The sequence below is a fragment of the Pan troglodytes genome, chromosome X (genome assembly GCF_028858775.2).
Source record: "Pan troglodytes isolate AG18354 chromosome X, NHGRI_mPanTro3-v2.0_pri, whole genome shotgun sequence".
In the NCBI taxonomy this organism is placed as follows: domain Eukaryota; kingdom Metazoa; phylum Chordata; class Mammalia; order Primates; family Hominidae; genus Pan; species Pan troglodytes.
Window position 1 is genome coordinate 98,815,297 of NC_072421.2, and position 12,010 is coordinate 98,827,306.

The 12,010-nt window shown below is 46.4% G+C and overlaps 1 protein-coding gene across 9 annotated transcripts in view; it reads left to right on the forward strand.

Annotated features, from left to right (window-relative positions):
• Positions 1–12,010, forward strand: part of DRP2 (dystrophin related protein 2) — a 93,275-nt gene that overhangs the window by 67,243 nt on the left and 14,022 nt on the right. For 8 of the 9 annotated variants that reach the window (XM_063804526.1, XM_054676561.2, XM_016943606.4 and 5 more), the window contains 10 exons: positions 125–210; positions 2,034–2,191; positions 2,528–2,694; positions 4,216–4,327; positions 6,023–6,159; positions 6,457–6,522; positions 6,782–6,847; positions 7,716–7,859; positions 9,909–10,146; positions 11,650–11,770. In XM_063804526.1, the coding sequence (XP_063660596.1) occupies positions 125–210; positions 2,034–2,191; positions 2,528–2,694; positions 4,216–4,327; positions 6,023–6,159; positions 6,457–6,522; positions 6,782–6,847; positions 7,716–7,859; positions 9,909–10,146; positions 11,650–11,770 (1,295 nt within the window). The remainder of the gene's footprint in view (positions 1–124; positions 211–2,033; positions 2,192–2,527; positions 2,695–4,215; positions 4,328–6,022; positions 6,160–6,456; positions 6,523–6,781; positions 6,848–7,715; positions 7,860–9,908; positions 10,147–11,649; positions 11,771–12,010) is intronic. The other variant, XM_063804529.1, reaches the window with a different exon arrangement.

Below are 12,010 nucleotides of genomic sequence, written 5' to 3' on the forward strand. Positions count from 1 at the left end.
CAGCTCAGCTTGGGGCATGGTTGGAACAGGGCCCTGCTGGGATCAACTTTGTGAGGGAAATGATTGCCAAGATGTTAACCCTTTACATACATTCATATTCTCAGTCTCTTCTTTTTAAACCTAGTGGTCGCAGCGGAAAGATGCGGGCATTGTCTTTTAAGACTGGCATTGCATGCTTGTGTGGCACGGAAGTGAAGGAAAAACTTCAGTGTGAGTATAACTCCAAAGTGTGGAGTGGTGTTGGGTAGAGGGAAAGGTGTTGCAGGGAGGAGGAAGGGTGTAAGATAAGCAGAAAGTACATCTTGTGACTCAGCAGAGGGCTACTTGAGCTACCTTATGATGCTTCTTGGTTCACACTGTTGCAAAGAACACATGAAAGCCAAAGGACAAGATGGGCCTAAGGCCTATTACTATTCCCAGTGTCACTCCAACGGGCTTCATTCCTTCTGAACTGATGGAAGTACTTAGTCAGGATCTATGTTGGCATTTTGAGGTACCCAGGGCCCTGATGTTCTAGTTGCATTCCCCTGTGGCCTATCAGGCTTAGCTCTCTTCCAGTCTGAAGCTCAAGCCATGTCACTAGAGACTTCTTATATACACAGGCAGGGCACAATAATACCCAATATCTGGGAGGTGGACACTATGTTCTGCTGTAGTTTTTCACATCTTTGGCTTATAGTACCTTCGCGTTCCCCTCTGTCCTCCATCTTGTGTTCAGCATTTTGAACTTCTCAGTAGCAGCATGATTAGTTGTTGAGTCCTAATGTGTGACTGCTAAATGGGGTGAGTGCTAAGTTAAATTAGACGTGGTCCCTGCTTCCAATGATTTACAGTCCAGAGGAGGAGATGGAAGTACACAGAAAGCATTTTTTAGAAAGTACTGATGAGAATAATCCAAATGGCCAAAAATATATCCTATATCATATGACAGAAAAGAGACAGATGACAGCAGTCTGGAAAAACTTTACAGGGAAGAGAACGTTTCCAAACATGTTCATGGCTATGATATTATGTATTTCTCTCAACATTTCCTTGCGATGGGATGAACAGTGATTATTTATCATCAATTTAAAAGTAAGGAAACTGGGCTGGGCATGGTGGCTCATGCATGTAATCCCAGCACTTTGGGAGGCCAAGGTGGGAGGATCACTTGAGCCCAGAAGTTCAAGTCCAGCCTAGACAACATAGTGAGACTCCATTTCTAATTTTAAAAAGTAAGGAAACTGCAGCATAGAGAGGTTCATGACTTACCTATGATTCTACAACTAGGCAGTAATGGACCCAAAACTCGAACCTAGGCTCTCTGCCTTCTATTTCTGTGTATTTTCTAAGCCTTAATCAAGGTATGAAGCAGACAGAGAATAACCTCTGGAGGAGGTTTGCTAAGGCTGAATTGGGATGTGGAAGGGAACAGTCCTAGAAGGGCTTAAATAACCCATATGCAAAGATAAGTATCATAGTAGATTCCACAACGACTTAGAGATAATTTTTAGATGATCAGATGTTTTGAATTAGCTTCTCTTTTTGGTTTATGCATGCCAGTGTTTCCTTCCATTTGTGTGGACAATTGAGAGATTACTGCAGTGTCAGACTACATAAACAGGAGAGATGGTATGGCAGCCTGACTGTGACTCATGTTCAGGTGCCCCTGAGCCCGTACCCCATTATCCTGCTTCTGGAAGAATCTGTTTTCCCAACAGTATCATATCTGTGTCTGGCACTGCTCTTACACACAGTGCACTCGACCTCTCTCTCTCTTGCTTTCACTCTCTCTCACTCTTTCTCTCTCTGTCTCCCCCTCCCCCTGATATTCTCTCTTTGTGTTGGCCTGATTTTTCTCTCTGAACTCAGAGAATGCTCTTTTTAGAACTCGGCTACTAGAAGGTCAGGGATAGACCTCTATGTAGTCCAGTTTGAAAAGTCATTAGCTCAGTCTGTGCTCTTTCCCTATTTTCCTTTTCTGCCCTTTCTCCTCACCATTCTCCGGCCATTCCTGTGTCGGGGTTGGCCATTCTTGACGGTGGGGCCAGCAGACCTCTTCAGCCAAGTGGCCAACTCAGGCAGCCAGTGTGACCAGCGCCACCTTGGTGTCCTGCTTCATGAGGCCATTCAGGTGCCCCGTCAGCTGGGCGAAGTGGCAGCCTTTGGGGGCAGCAATGTGGAGCCCAGTGTCCGTAGTTGCTTCCGTTTTGTGAGTATGGAACTGGGGAGTGAGGGAGGGAAGGGAGGTTGCAGGAAGGGTGGGAAGAAGGGAAGGAGGACTACGAGCTAGGCTTTTGATCTGAAGTACGCAGATGCAAGGGAGTTTATTGGGATGGAACAACAGGGCAGAGGGTTCTCTGGGCTCTAGAATCATAGTCCTGTTAGGGAGGGTGTCAGCTCAACTAGCACAGGGCAGAACGTGAACATCTCTGGAGAACAGGCCAACCCAGCCCCTGCTGGTTCTCCTGCCCCTCTGAGGGCTGCCATTCTAGGGATAAGACACTTTGGGCCTCAGTCATTCCCATTGGTCTTCTTGTTTCCGTAGAGCACTGGGAAGCCAGTCATTGAAGCATCCCAGTTCCTGGAGTGGGTCAACCTGGAGCCCCAGTCCATGGTGTGGCTGGCTGTTCTGCATCGGGTCACCATTGCTGAGCAAGTGAAGCATCAGACCAAGTGCTCTATCTGTAGGCAGTGCCCCATCAAGGGGTTCAGGTAGGGAAAACAATACCTGCTGGGATGATAATAATAAATATGTCATGTGACATATAACTCAGATATTATAAAATAAAGTGTCACCTAATTATTATATAATTACAGCTAATCTATTGTACATTATTATATGCTGTTATAATCCTTTATATTGCAGAATGTTTAATTGTTTTTAAATGGGAAGTGAGGAAATATTTTGTTTTAGTTGTGTTATAAAGTATTACAGACCTACAAAAATGTATAGAAGAACATAGGTGTAAGAGCACCTATGTACTAAATGGTATGCCAGCAAATGGTTCACAACCTACTCTCTAGAAAGAAAAAAGGAAACCTGATCTGTAGCATTTGCTAATTTCTGTGATGTATATACTCCCACTGTGAATGACATCAGGCTATTTACAGGAGGTCTCTGAGCGGAGTCAGAAACAGATCCTCAGTTGCACACCATTTATATAGTATGTCAACCATGCAGATACAATAGATGTTAAGTAACCTCAAGAACATAGAGAGTAGCAAAGTAATTAGGAAGTAATGAGTTTTGAGTATTTATTACCTTTGTTTGTAATATAATTTATTTAATTGTGAGTTTATATAATTTAATAATGGCTAGATTTAACAACTGGCTTAGAAAACCCCTGAAATTTTAACAGCCAACTGTCGTGAGCTGGTATGAGCTGGCATCAGCACACCACAGTATATACCCGTGACCAACTTAAGGAATAAAACATTATTGCAATACATCTGAGGTCTCCTTGATTATATTCCCCTCCTTCCCCAACAAAGGTAACCACTATCCTGGATTGGACTTTCATCATAAAACACTCAACTTTTTACCTTTGTAAAACACTAACCCACAACTCTCCCTGTCATCACCCTGCTTTTCGTAAGATGAGCAAATGAGGCACACAGCTAGTTAGTGGTAGATCTAGACTAGATATTGGATCATATGACTCCTCTAAGTCTAGGCATTTCACTGTCCTATGCTACAAGGTTGGGCAGTTCAGCCAGGCTTTGGAAGTAGATCTGAAGGGCTATTCTTTATTCTGCAATAATAGGTATATTATTATGAACAACCTTTGGAAATAACTTTTAGCCAACTTAGCCAAGGCTGGTAGAAAGAACTGCCTTCATATTGGAAGTGTAATTTCTCCAGGGTAGGTGGTGGTCCCTGGGAGCCTGGACCTGTTTGGGCCATCCTTGTTTAGAAGGCCATTTGATATGATGAGATATTTACCCCTGCTTCCCTCCCGTCTCCCTTAAACAAAGGTGGTGAGACAATGCTATTTCCCACACTTCATGGGAATCTGGCCTTGTGATTTCATAGAGATTTATGGTCTCTAGAATAAAGTTATTCATCTATTGAGAACTCAGCCACTGCTATGTATACGAGGTTGGGCATGTTATGGCTCCATGCCTCATTCATCCCCTTCTACTGTGTGTGTATATTTTAATGTTAGGGGAACAGCGGGGAGGTCACTGTGGCACGTTGGACTCTCTTTCCTACTACATCTCCTCTCCCCCAAGGTACCGGAGTCTGAAGCAATTCAACGTTGACATCTGCCAGACCTGCTTCTTGACAGGCAGGGCCAGCAAAGGCAATAAGCTGCACTACCCCATCATGGAGTATTACACACCGGTATGAAGCCTCCAGGCTGGGTGGGAGGGTTAGGCAGCTCTCAGGTACTAGGCCTTGATCCACTTTGCCCAGCATTGGCTCATTGTTTTCTGCTCTCCCGTGGGGAGCATTCTCCAAGGAGCTCTGGTGATTCACTGGTTTGGGAAATTCAGGCCTCTCTATTCTTCCAGCAGAGCTTCTCCCTCACCAGGCCTGGCCACAGCTGGCCCAGGACACTCTCAGCCATTTAAAGGGCACTCACTGTTTTACTGCAGATAAAAGTCTCAGGAAAAACAAAACAAAGCAAAACAAACAAACAAACTAAAACAGAGAGAGCAAGGCAGTTCCAGGTGATTCGCCTTCCATTGCTCACTTGAGTTTTTCCTGGCTAGCTTCCTATATTGCTTCTGTACTGGGTCACTCAGTCTTTCCCTGATGCTTTGTCATTATTTCTACCCCTTCTAGTCAGTACCAAAGCTTATGCTCAAATTAATTATTCATCCCTTGGAGGGAAAAAAGAAAGATATGTCCTTTACCTGGACCCCCAAACTCCACTTGGTTTTCCCTGGTAACCATGTCCTCCATACCTGCCTTAGCCCAGTTCAGTCAGCATCCCTGAACTCCAGCCACAGAGTTGCTCCTGTGCTGTGTTTAAAACCCACAGCTCCATGCTTAGCTTCCAGCACTGACTCTGCTCCCTACTCATCTTTATCCTTTTCTGTCCCCGCAGATGCTCCCAAAGCCCTGATCATATCCCCAGCTCCCACCACTGCTCTCTCTCCCCTATTCTATTTTTCTTTTTTTTTTTTAGAATTTTTTTTAAATTTTACTTTCACCTTTTTTTTTTTTTTTTTTTTTGAGACAGAGTCTCACTCTTACCCAGGCTGGAGTGCAATGGTGCGATCTTGGCTCACTGCAACCTCTGCCTCTGAGGTTCGAGCGATTCTCCTGCCTCAGCCTCCCAAGTAGCTAGTGTCTCCTATTTTTCAACCTGTTTCCCCACAATCCATCTGTCCAAGCTTTCATCTCTTCAAATCCTGTTGGCACAGAAACGTGTGGCCTGGTGGGAACAGGGACCATGCCCTTTACTTTTCATTTATTATCATTTTAAAGAAAACATTAGAAAAGTCATACATGGAAAACTGGCTGGATCTGGTAGACTGATAATCCTCTACCACCTGCTCGTCCTCTACATCCTTAGAATTCATAGAAAAGCTATTTTAAAAATTAACAAACATATGCTCATTATAAAATATTGGAATCATATAAAAGCGTTTAAAGTATAAAAAAAAGGCTGGGTGCCATGGCTCACACCTGTAATCCCAACACTGTGAGAGGCCAAGGTAGGAGGATTTCTTGAGCCCAGGAGTTCAAGACCGGCCTTGGTAACACAGTGAGACCCCTGTCTCTACAAAATTAATTATTATTATTATTTTTGCTTTTAGAGGAACTGAGACAATTAATTTTTTTTAAGTATAAAATGAAAGTCCTCCTGTCTCCTCACCCTGGCCCCCACCCCTCCAGTTCAACTTCCCAGAGGCAACCAGTGTTGAGTTTGGCATATATCCTCCCAGACCTTCTTCTAGGAGCAGGGTATGGTGGGCATGAGCAAGAGTGGATTACCCAGCAGGCTGTCTGCTCTAGCAGAGCAGCCACACCTGCCCAGTATATCTGGAAGCCATTAGGGTAAGTTCCTCTGCCCTGTCTCCTCCTCAGACCACATCCAGTGAGAACATGAGGGACTTTGCCACAACCTTAAAGAACAAATTCCGCTCCAAGCATTATTTCAGCAAACACCCTCAGCGAGGTTATCTGCCTGTGCAATCAGTGCTGGAGGCTGACTACAGTGAGACGTGAGTACTGGTGGCTGAGCAGGGGCTGTGGGCAGCCTCACTGAGCCCGATCGTATGCTGCGAAGGGGCTGAGTCCCGAGTGGGCTAGGAGAATGTTCCAAGGTAAATCCCACTAGTGATAGGGCCGTTCAGCTTGGGCCTGACCTGCACTCTGGCCTGAGAAGTAGACTGGAATCCAGTCTTTGTATTTTGTTCCCATCAGCTCTTGCCCATGTCCATAATGTAGGGAGCACGAGAGGGAGGAGGAAACAGGCTGCCCAGTCTTTGGTCCTCCGAGTCTTTGCTGCTTTCTTCTAGGCCGGCTTCTTCCCCGATGTGGCCACACGCCGACACACACTCCCGAATTGAGCATTTTGCCAGCAGGTACCACCAGGTTTGCGGGAGGTGGATGGGAGCTGTTGTAGGAAGTCCGAGGGGAAAGGATCTTCAGTCGGGGCAAGGAGAATGGAGTCAGGGCCAGGGGATGTGCACAGTGGGGTGTGCAGCAGCCAGCAAGGCCCAATACTTAGGAGTAGTTGAGGCAGCTCTCAAAGCCAATGATCCTGTTGTGAGATTAAAGTCCTTGAGATGGAAGCAGGCCCCACATCCTGTTTTCTCTCCTGCCTCTGCTCTTTATTCCTAGGCTTGCTGAGATGGAAAGTCAAAATTGCTCCTTCTTTAATGACAGCTTGTCCCCAGATGACAGCATGTGAGTTTCCACAGCTGCTTATTTGCCAGAAATAGTTCTCCTTGAGATCTTTGTGCCACTGTTTGGGAAGGGTATATCCTCCAGGGAATGGGGGTGTGTGGTGGTTAGGATCCTTAGCTCCCTAAGGAAGGAAGGCTGCTTTCTGGGCACAGTGTTCAGTAAGAAAGGCAGTCTTCCCTCTATCAATCAACCTGGGAAATGAGTGATGTACTAGCTCTCTGCCATCTTTCCAAGTCCCTTCCTGTTGCAAGATCCCATCCTTCTATACACAACTTTGAGGAACGAAGAATATGCCCTCCCTCATCTGAAGTTGCAGAAAGGAGCCATTATCTTGTGCTCAAGATGCCAAAGCCCTATCTAGTGCTACACTAACCCTGGGAGACATCAGGGACTTGGCTGAACTATAGCCAAGGGAACTGCCTGGTATGACAGCCCAGAGAAGGGGCCTTGTGTCTCTAGGGAGGTCCCCACCCTGCTCAGAGGTCCTAGGAGCTTCTGGCTACATGGATCAATCTGCCCTGACTGGGACCCAGATCCCTCTAGAGGAAGAGGAAACAAAGGAGGGTAGAGTGGGGGAACAGCACAGAAAGGGAAATGATTTGCTCATTGTTTCCCGGGGAGGGGGGTGGGCTGTAAGTAGAACCCAGATACCTGCATCCTGAAAACACTCTCTCAATACCCCCAACCACAGCCTCTGCCTCCTTTGAACACTTTCATCCCTCTCAAGCCTCAGTATATGTCCTTTCCCTCTCGATGTGACTTAGAAGTGAATCCTCCAGCATGCATTTCCTGGGGCCTGAGCTGAGAGCTGAGTTGTTTCTCTGTTCAACAACTGGTCACCTACTCTGCTTTCCCCACACCCATGCAGAGACGAGGACCAGTACCTGCTGCGGCACTCCAGCCCCATCACAGACCGGGAGCCAGCCTTTGGACAGCAGGCTCCATGCAGTGTGGCCACAGAAAGCAAAGGGGAGCTACAGAAGATCCTGGCCCACTTGGAAGATGAGAACCGGTGGGTGTGATGATAGCAGAAATCTGTGTGGGTTCTTGAGGCAGACAGCTTGAATTTAAGTCCAGGCACTTCTACATCCTAGCTGTCTGACCTTGAGCAAGTTACTTATATTCTGTAATCCTCTATTTCCTTATCTGTAAAACGGGGATGATGATCATCAAACCTGCCTCCTAGGGTCACTTGTGAAGACCAAATGAGATCAGGCATATAATGTGTTTGGCTCAGTGCCTGGCTTATAGTAAGGGTTCAATAAATGCTAGCTATTATAATAATTATTTGAAAACTTTTAAATTTTTTTTTTTTTTTGAGACAGAGTCTCACTCTGTTGCCCAGGCTGGAGTGCAGTGTCGTGATCTCGGCTCACTGCAACCTCTGGCTCCTGAGTTCAAACGATTCTCATGCCTTAGCCTCCCGAGTAGCTGGGACTACAGGCATGCACCACCATGCCTGGCTAATTTTTTTTTTTTTTTGGTATTTTTAGTAGAGACGGGGTTTCACCATGTTGGCCAGGCTGGTCTTGAACTCCTGACCTCAAGTGATCTGCTCACCCCGGCTTCCCAAAGTGCTGGGATTACAGGCATGAGCCACTGTGCCTGGCCTGAATCCTTTTAATGTAACCCAAATTTTTCCAAGAACACACAAGATGCAAGCAGAGAGAATGCATAGAGAAAACAGGAGAGGGTATGACATGTTCCTGCCCTCAGAGACCTTTCAATGTTGGAAGTGGAAAGAAATGTGTATCACCTAGTAAAAGTATTCCAGAGGACAATGACACTACATAGAGCGTTGGAGGTCTGGAATAGGGATGGTGAAGAAGAATACAGGGAAGACATGACTTTCCATAAAGTAAAGGTGGCAGCAGGTACCTAAGGAGGGTCCAAGCCACTTATGGGGCATGAAGTAGAATTCGTAGTACCCCTTAGAGCAGTGCTTTGCAAACAGTAGTGCATAAGATAGTCACTTGGGAAGCTTGGTAAAATACAAATTCTAAGTCACAGGTCTGGGTGGGGCCTGAGTTTCTGCGTTTCTCACTAGCTCCCAGTGGATGCCCATACTGCTGTTCCACAGACCACACTTGGAGTAGTAAGTCTTTAGAACAGTGCTACTCAGAGTTTGGAGAGCAGACCAGGGCCAGTTTGTGACCAGTTTGTGACCAGTCCAAGGCAAGATAAAAAAAAAAAAAAAAAAAAAAAGAGAGTAAGCTTTTAGAAACTTTTATAGCAATTTGACATTGCTATGATATTCAAGCACCAAATTAGTAGGCTCATCTCGTTGAATAGGGTAGAGACCAGTTTGAGTGTTGTTGAACTTGTGTGATGAATTACGTGGTGTGAGCTATGTACTAGTCATGTGCATTGGGACCACATACTGGTCCATAACAGAGTGAAAAAAAAAAACACCTGGATTTTTGCCATGAATCATTTGAGAAACACTGCCTTTGAGCAGCAGTCTGCAGGCCCTGGGAAACACTGGGCTGAGAGTGACTGTTCTGTTGCAAATAAAGAAAAAACGAACAAAGCCAAAAGTGATATCCCCAAAAGTAGGCCACCTGTTTGGAATTTGTTTTTTTGATGACCCAGCATGGGTGTTCAAAGTGGGCCAAAGAGGAGGATTGTGGAGAGAAGAGGCAAGACAGGTGGTCTCTTGTTTATGTTATGTTTTCCCTTGGAATCTAAACATCTAAAAATGGAGTAGGTGAGTCAGTGGCCCTAATGCCTCCTTTATTTGCAGACTGTGTTTCTGCCTGATTTTAAGGTCAGAATTAATCCCTAAAGCAGCACATCAAAGCCCTGAGACATTTCTTACGCAAAATGTCAACTTTCTCTGCTCTGAGGTCTCAGGATGGCAGAGTAAATGACATACGTGCTGGAGAGGAAGTGGATGTGGCCATTCAAGCAAGAGCACAGCTGGGGGTGGGGGTGGGGGTGGGGGTGAGGTGGGGTGGAAGAGCACAGGGATTGTTCACACCTAGGCCTGAGGGGACATCTGAAACCTGGACAGTCAGAGCCCTGTTAGAGCCATAGGTCTTGGTGTCTCTCTCCATGGCAGGATTCTCCAGGGAGAGCTGAGGCGCCTGAAGTGGCAGCATGAGGAGGCAGCTGAGGCACCCAGTCTGGCTGACGGCTCCACCGAGGCAGCACCAGACCACCGCAATGAGGAGCTTCTGGCCGAGGCCCGTATCCTTCGGCAACATAAGAGTCGCCTGGAGACGCGCATGCAGATCCTCGAAGATCACAACAAGCAGCTAGAGTCCCAGCTGCAGCGTCTGAGGGAGCTTCTCCTGCAGGTGAGGATGGAGACAGGAAAAGAGCCAGGGTGGCCTCTGAGCCCAGGGGAAGGGCTGGGGAGCTGAGGGCTGTGGCAAAGAAGATACAAGAGAGAGCTCCTTGGCAGTGGCTGTCAGGTAACTTCCTGAAGAGAACTGGGCCTGCGGTTGGTGGGGGGGCGGGGGAAAGAAGAGACTGGTATGGTCACATCTTCAGCCAACTCTCTTCCACCTACCTTCCATGCCACCCTGTGTGTCACTCTCCAGCCACTGTGGGGCCTGGGGCAGAGAGAAGACTTCTGAGGGCTTATTTCTTCACAACCCATTGGAATCCCATACTAAAAGAACAAACTTCAAAAATCATCTAAAACATTGATTTTGCTAGTATGGTATTTGCTAGAAAGAAGTGGGTTGGGACAAGTTTGGCAAGAGAAAGATTAGTGCTATCTAAGGGTGTTTCTTGTTACTTTTTGCACCTTTCATCTCTGAGAGGCAATGTGTATGCTGTGGTAAAGCTCTGGAGTCAGGCAGCTCTGGGTTTGCATGTGGCTCTGCCAATTGACTGTGGGGTGTTTGGACAGTTAGTTAACCTCTCTAAGCCCCAGTTTCCTCATCTGTACAACAGAGATGGTAACAGTACCAACTTCATAGAATTGTGGTGAAACATGAAAGGAGATAATGCATTTATGGAATTTAGCATGATGCCAGGAATTTAGTACACACTTCATAAATGTTACCTATTATTGTCATTATATGTAATGGAAAATACCACTCTTCTGCCTCTTCCCCAGATCCTCCAAGGAATGGCCTCTATGGATTCCTGGAGGTTTCTAACATATGCTATGTCATGAACCAAGGATCAGGTGTGAAACTCTACATTTCCAGAGAGAATTGTGTTCTAAATAGCTTAATTATAGCTGAAATGACAGCAAGAGACCTTTAGGTACAATGCCATTCTTTAATTAATTAATTAATTAATTAACTAATTTTCAAGACAGAGTTTGGCTCTTGTTGCCCAGGCTGGAGTGTAATGGCTTGATCTCAGCTCACTGCAACCTCCGCCTCCCAGGTTCAAGCGATTCTCCTGCCTCAGCCTCCCAAGTAGCTGGGATTACAGGCATGGGCCACCATGCCCGGCTAATTTTGTATTTTTAGTGGAGACGGGGTTTCTCCATGTTGGTTAGGCTGGTCTTGAACTCCTGACCTCAGGTGATCCGCCTGCGTCAGCCTCCCAAAGTGCTGGGATTACAGGCGTGAGCCACCGCGCCCAGCGTACAATGCCATTCTTATAAGAACTGGGAGCCTTTGACACATGTTGTTAAAGGAAGAAGGTAATGGGTAATTCAATATTCTAAGAAGTTTCCTAAAAGTGGAAGCCACTGTTTTAGGTAATACCAAAAGCTTCTTAAAGTCTAAGGGTAAAGGGATGGTATGAAGTCTCTCAGGTCCCTTCTAAGCTCAGGAGTCTGTCAAAGTAAGGTCAGGAAGGCAAATCCACTTAAGTCATGCCTTACCTCTTGCTAGCCACCCACCGAATCAGATGGCAGTGGCTCTGCAGGCTCGTCCCTAGCTTCCTCTCCACAGCAGTCAGAAGGCAGTCACCCCCGGGAGAAGGGACAGACTACTCCAGATACCGAGGCTGCAGGTGAGTTCCCCTGGCCCTTCCCAGCCCCTTTCTCCATGGCTTTGTCCTGCCCTCGATTTCCTGCCCAAGGCTTTGCGGGGCTGGGACTGGTTTCTCCTCTTGGTTTTGTGCTTAGGGTCAGGGATGATTGGTTTACTGATTGATTAATTCATATGCTTATTCCACAAATAAATGTACATTGAGCACAACCTATGTATTAGGCATTGTGCTGGGAAGATGCAAATGCTGTGGGCAGGTCTG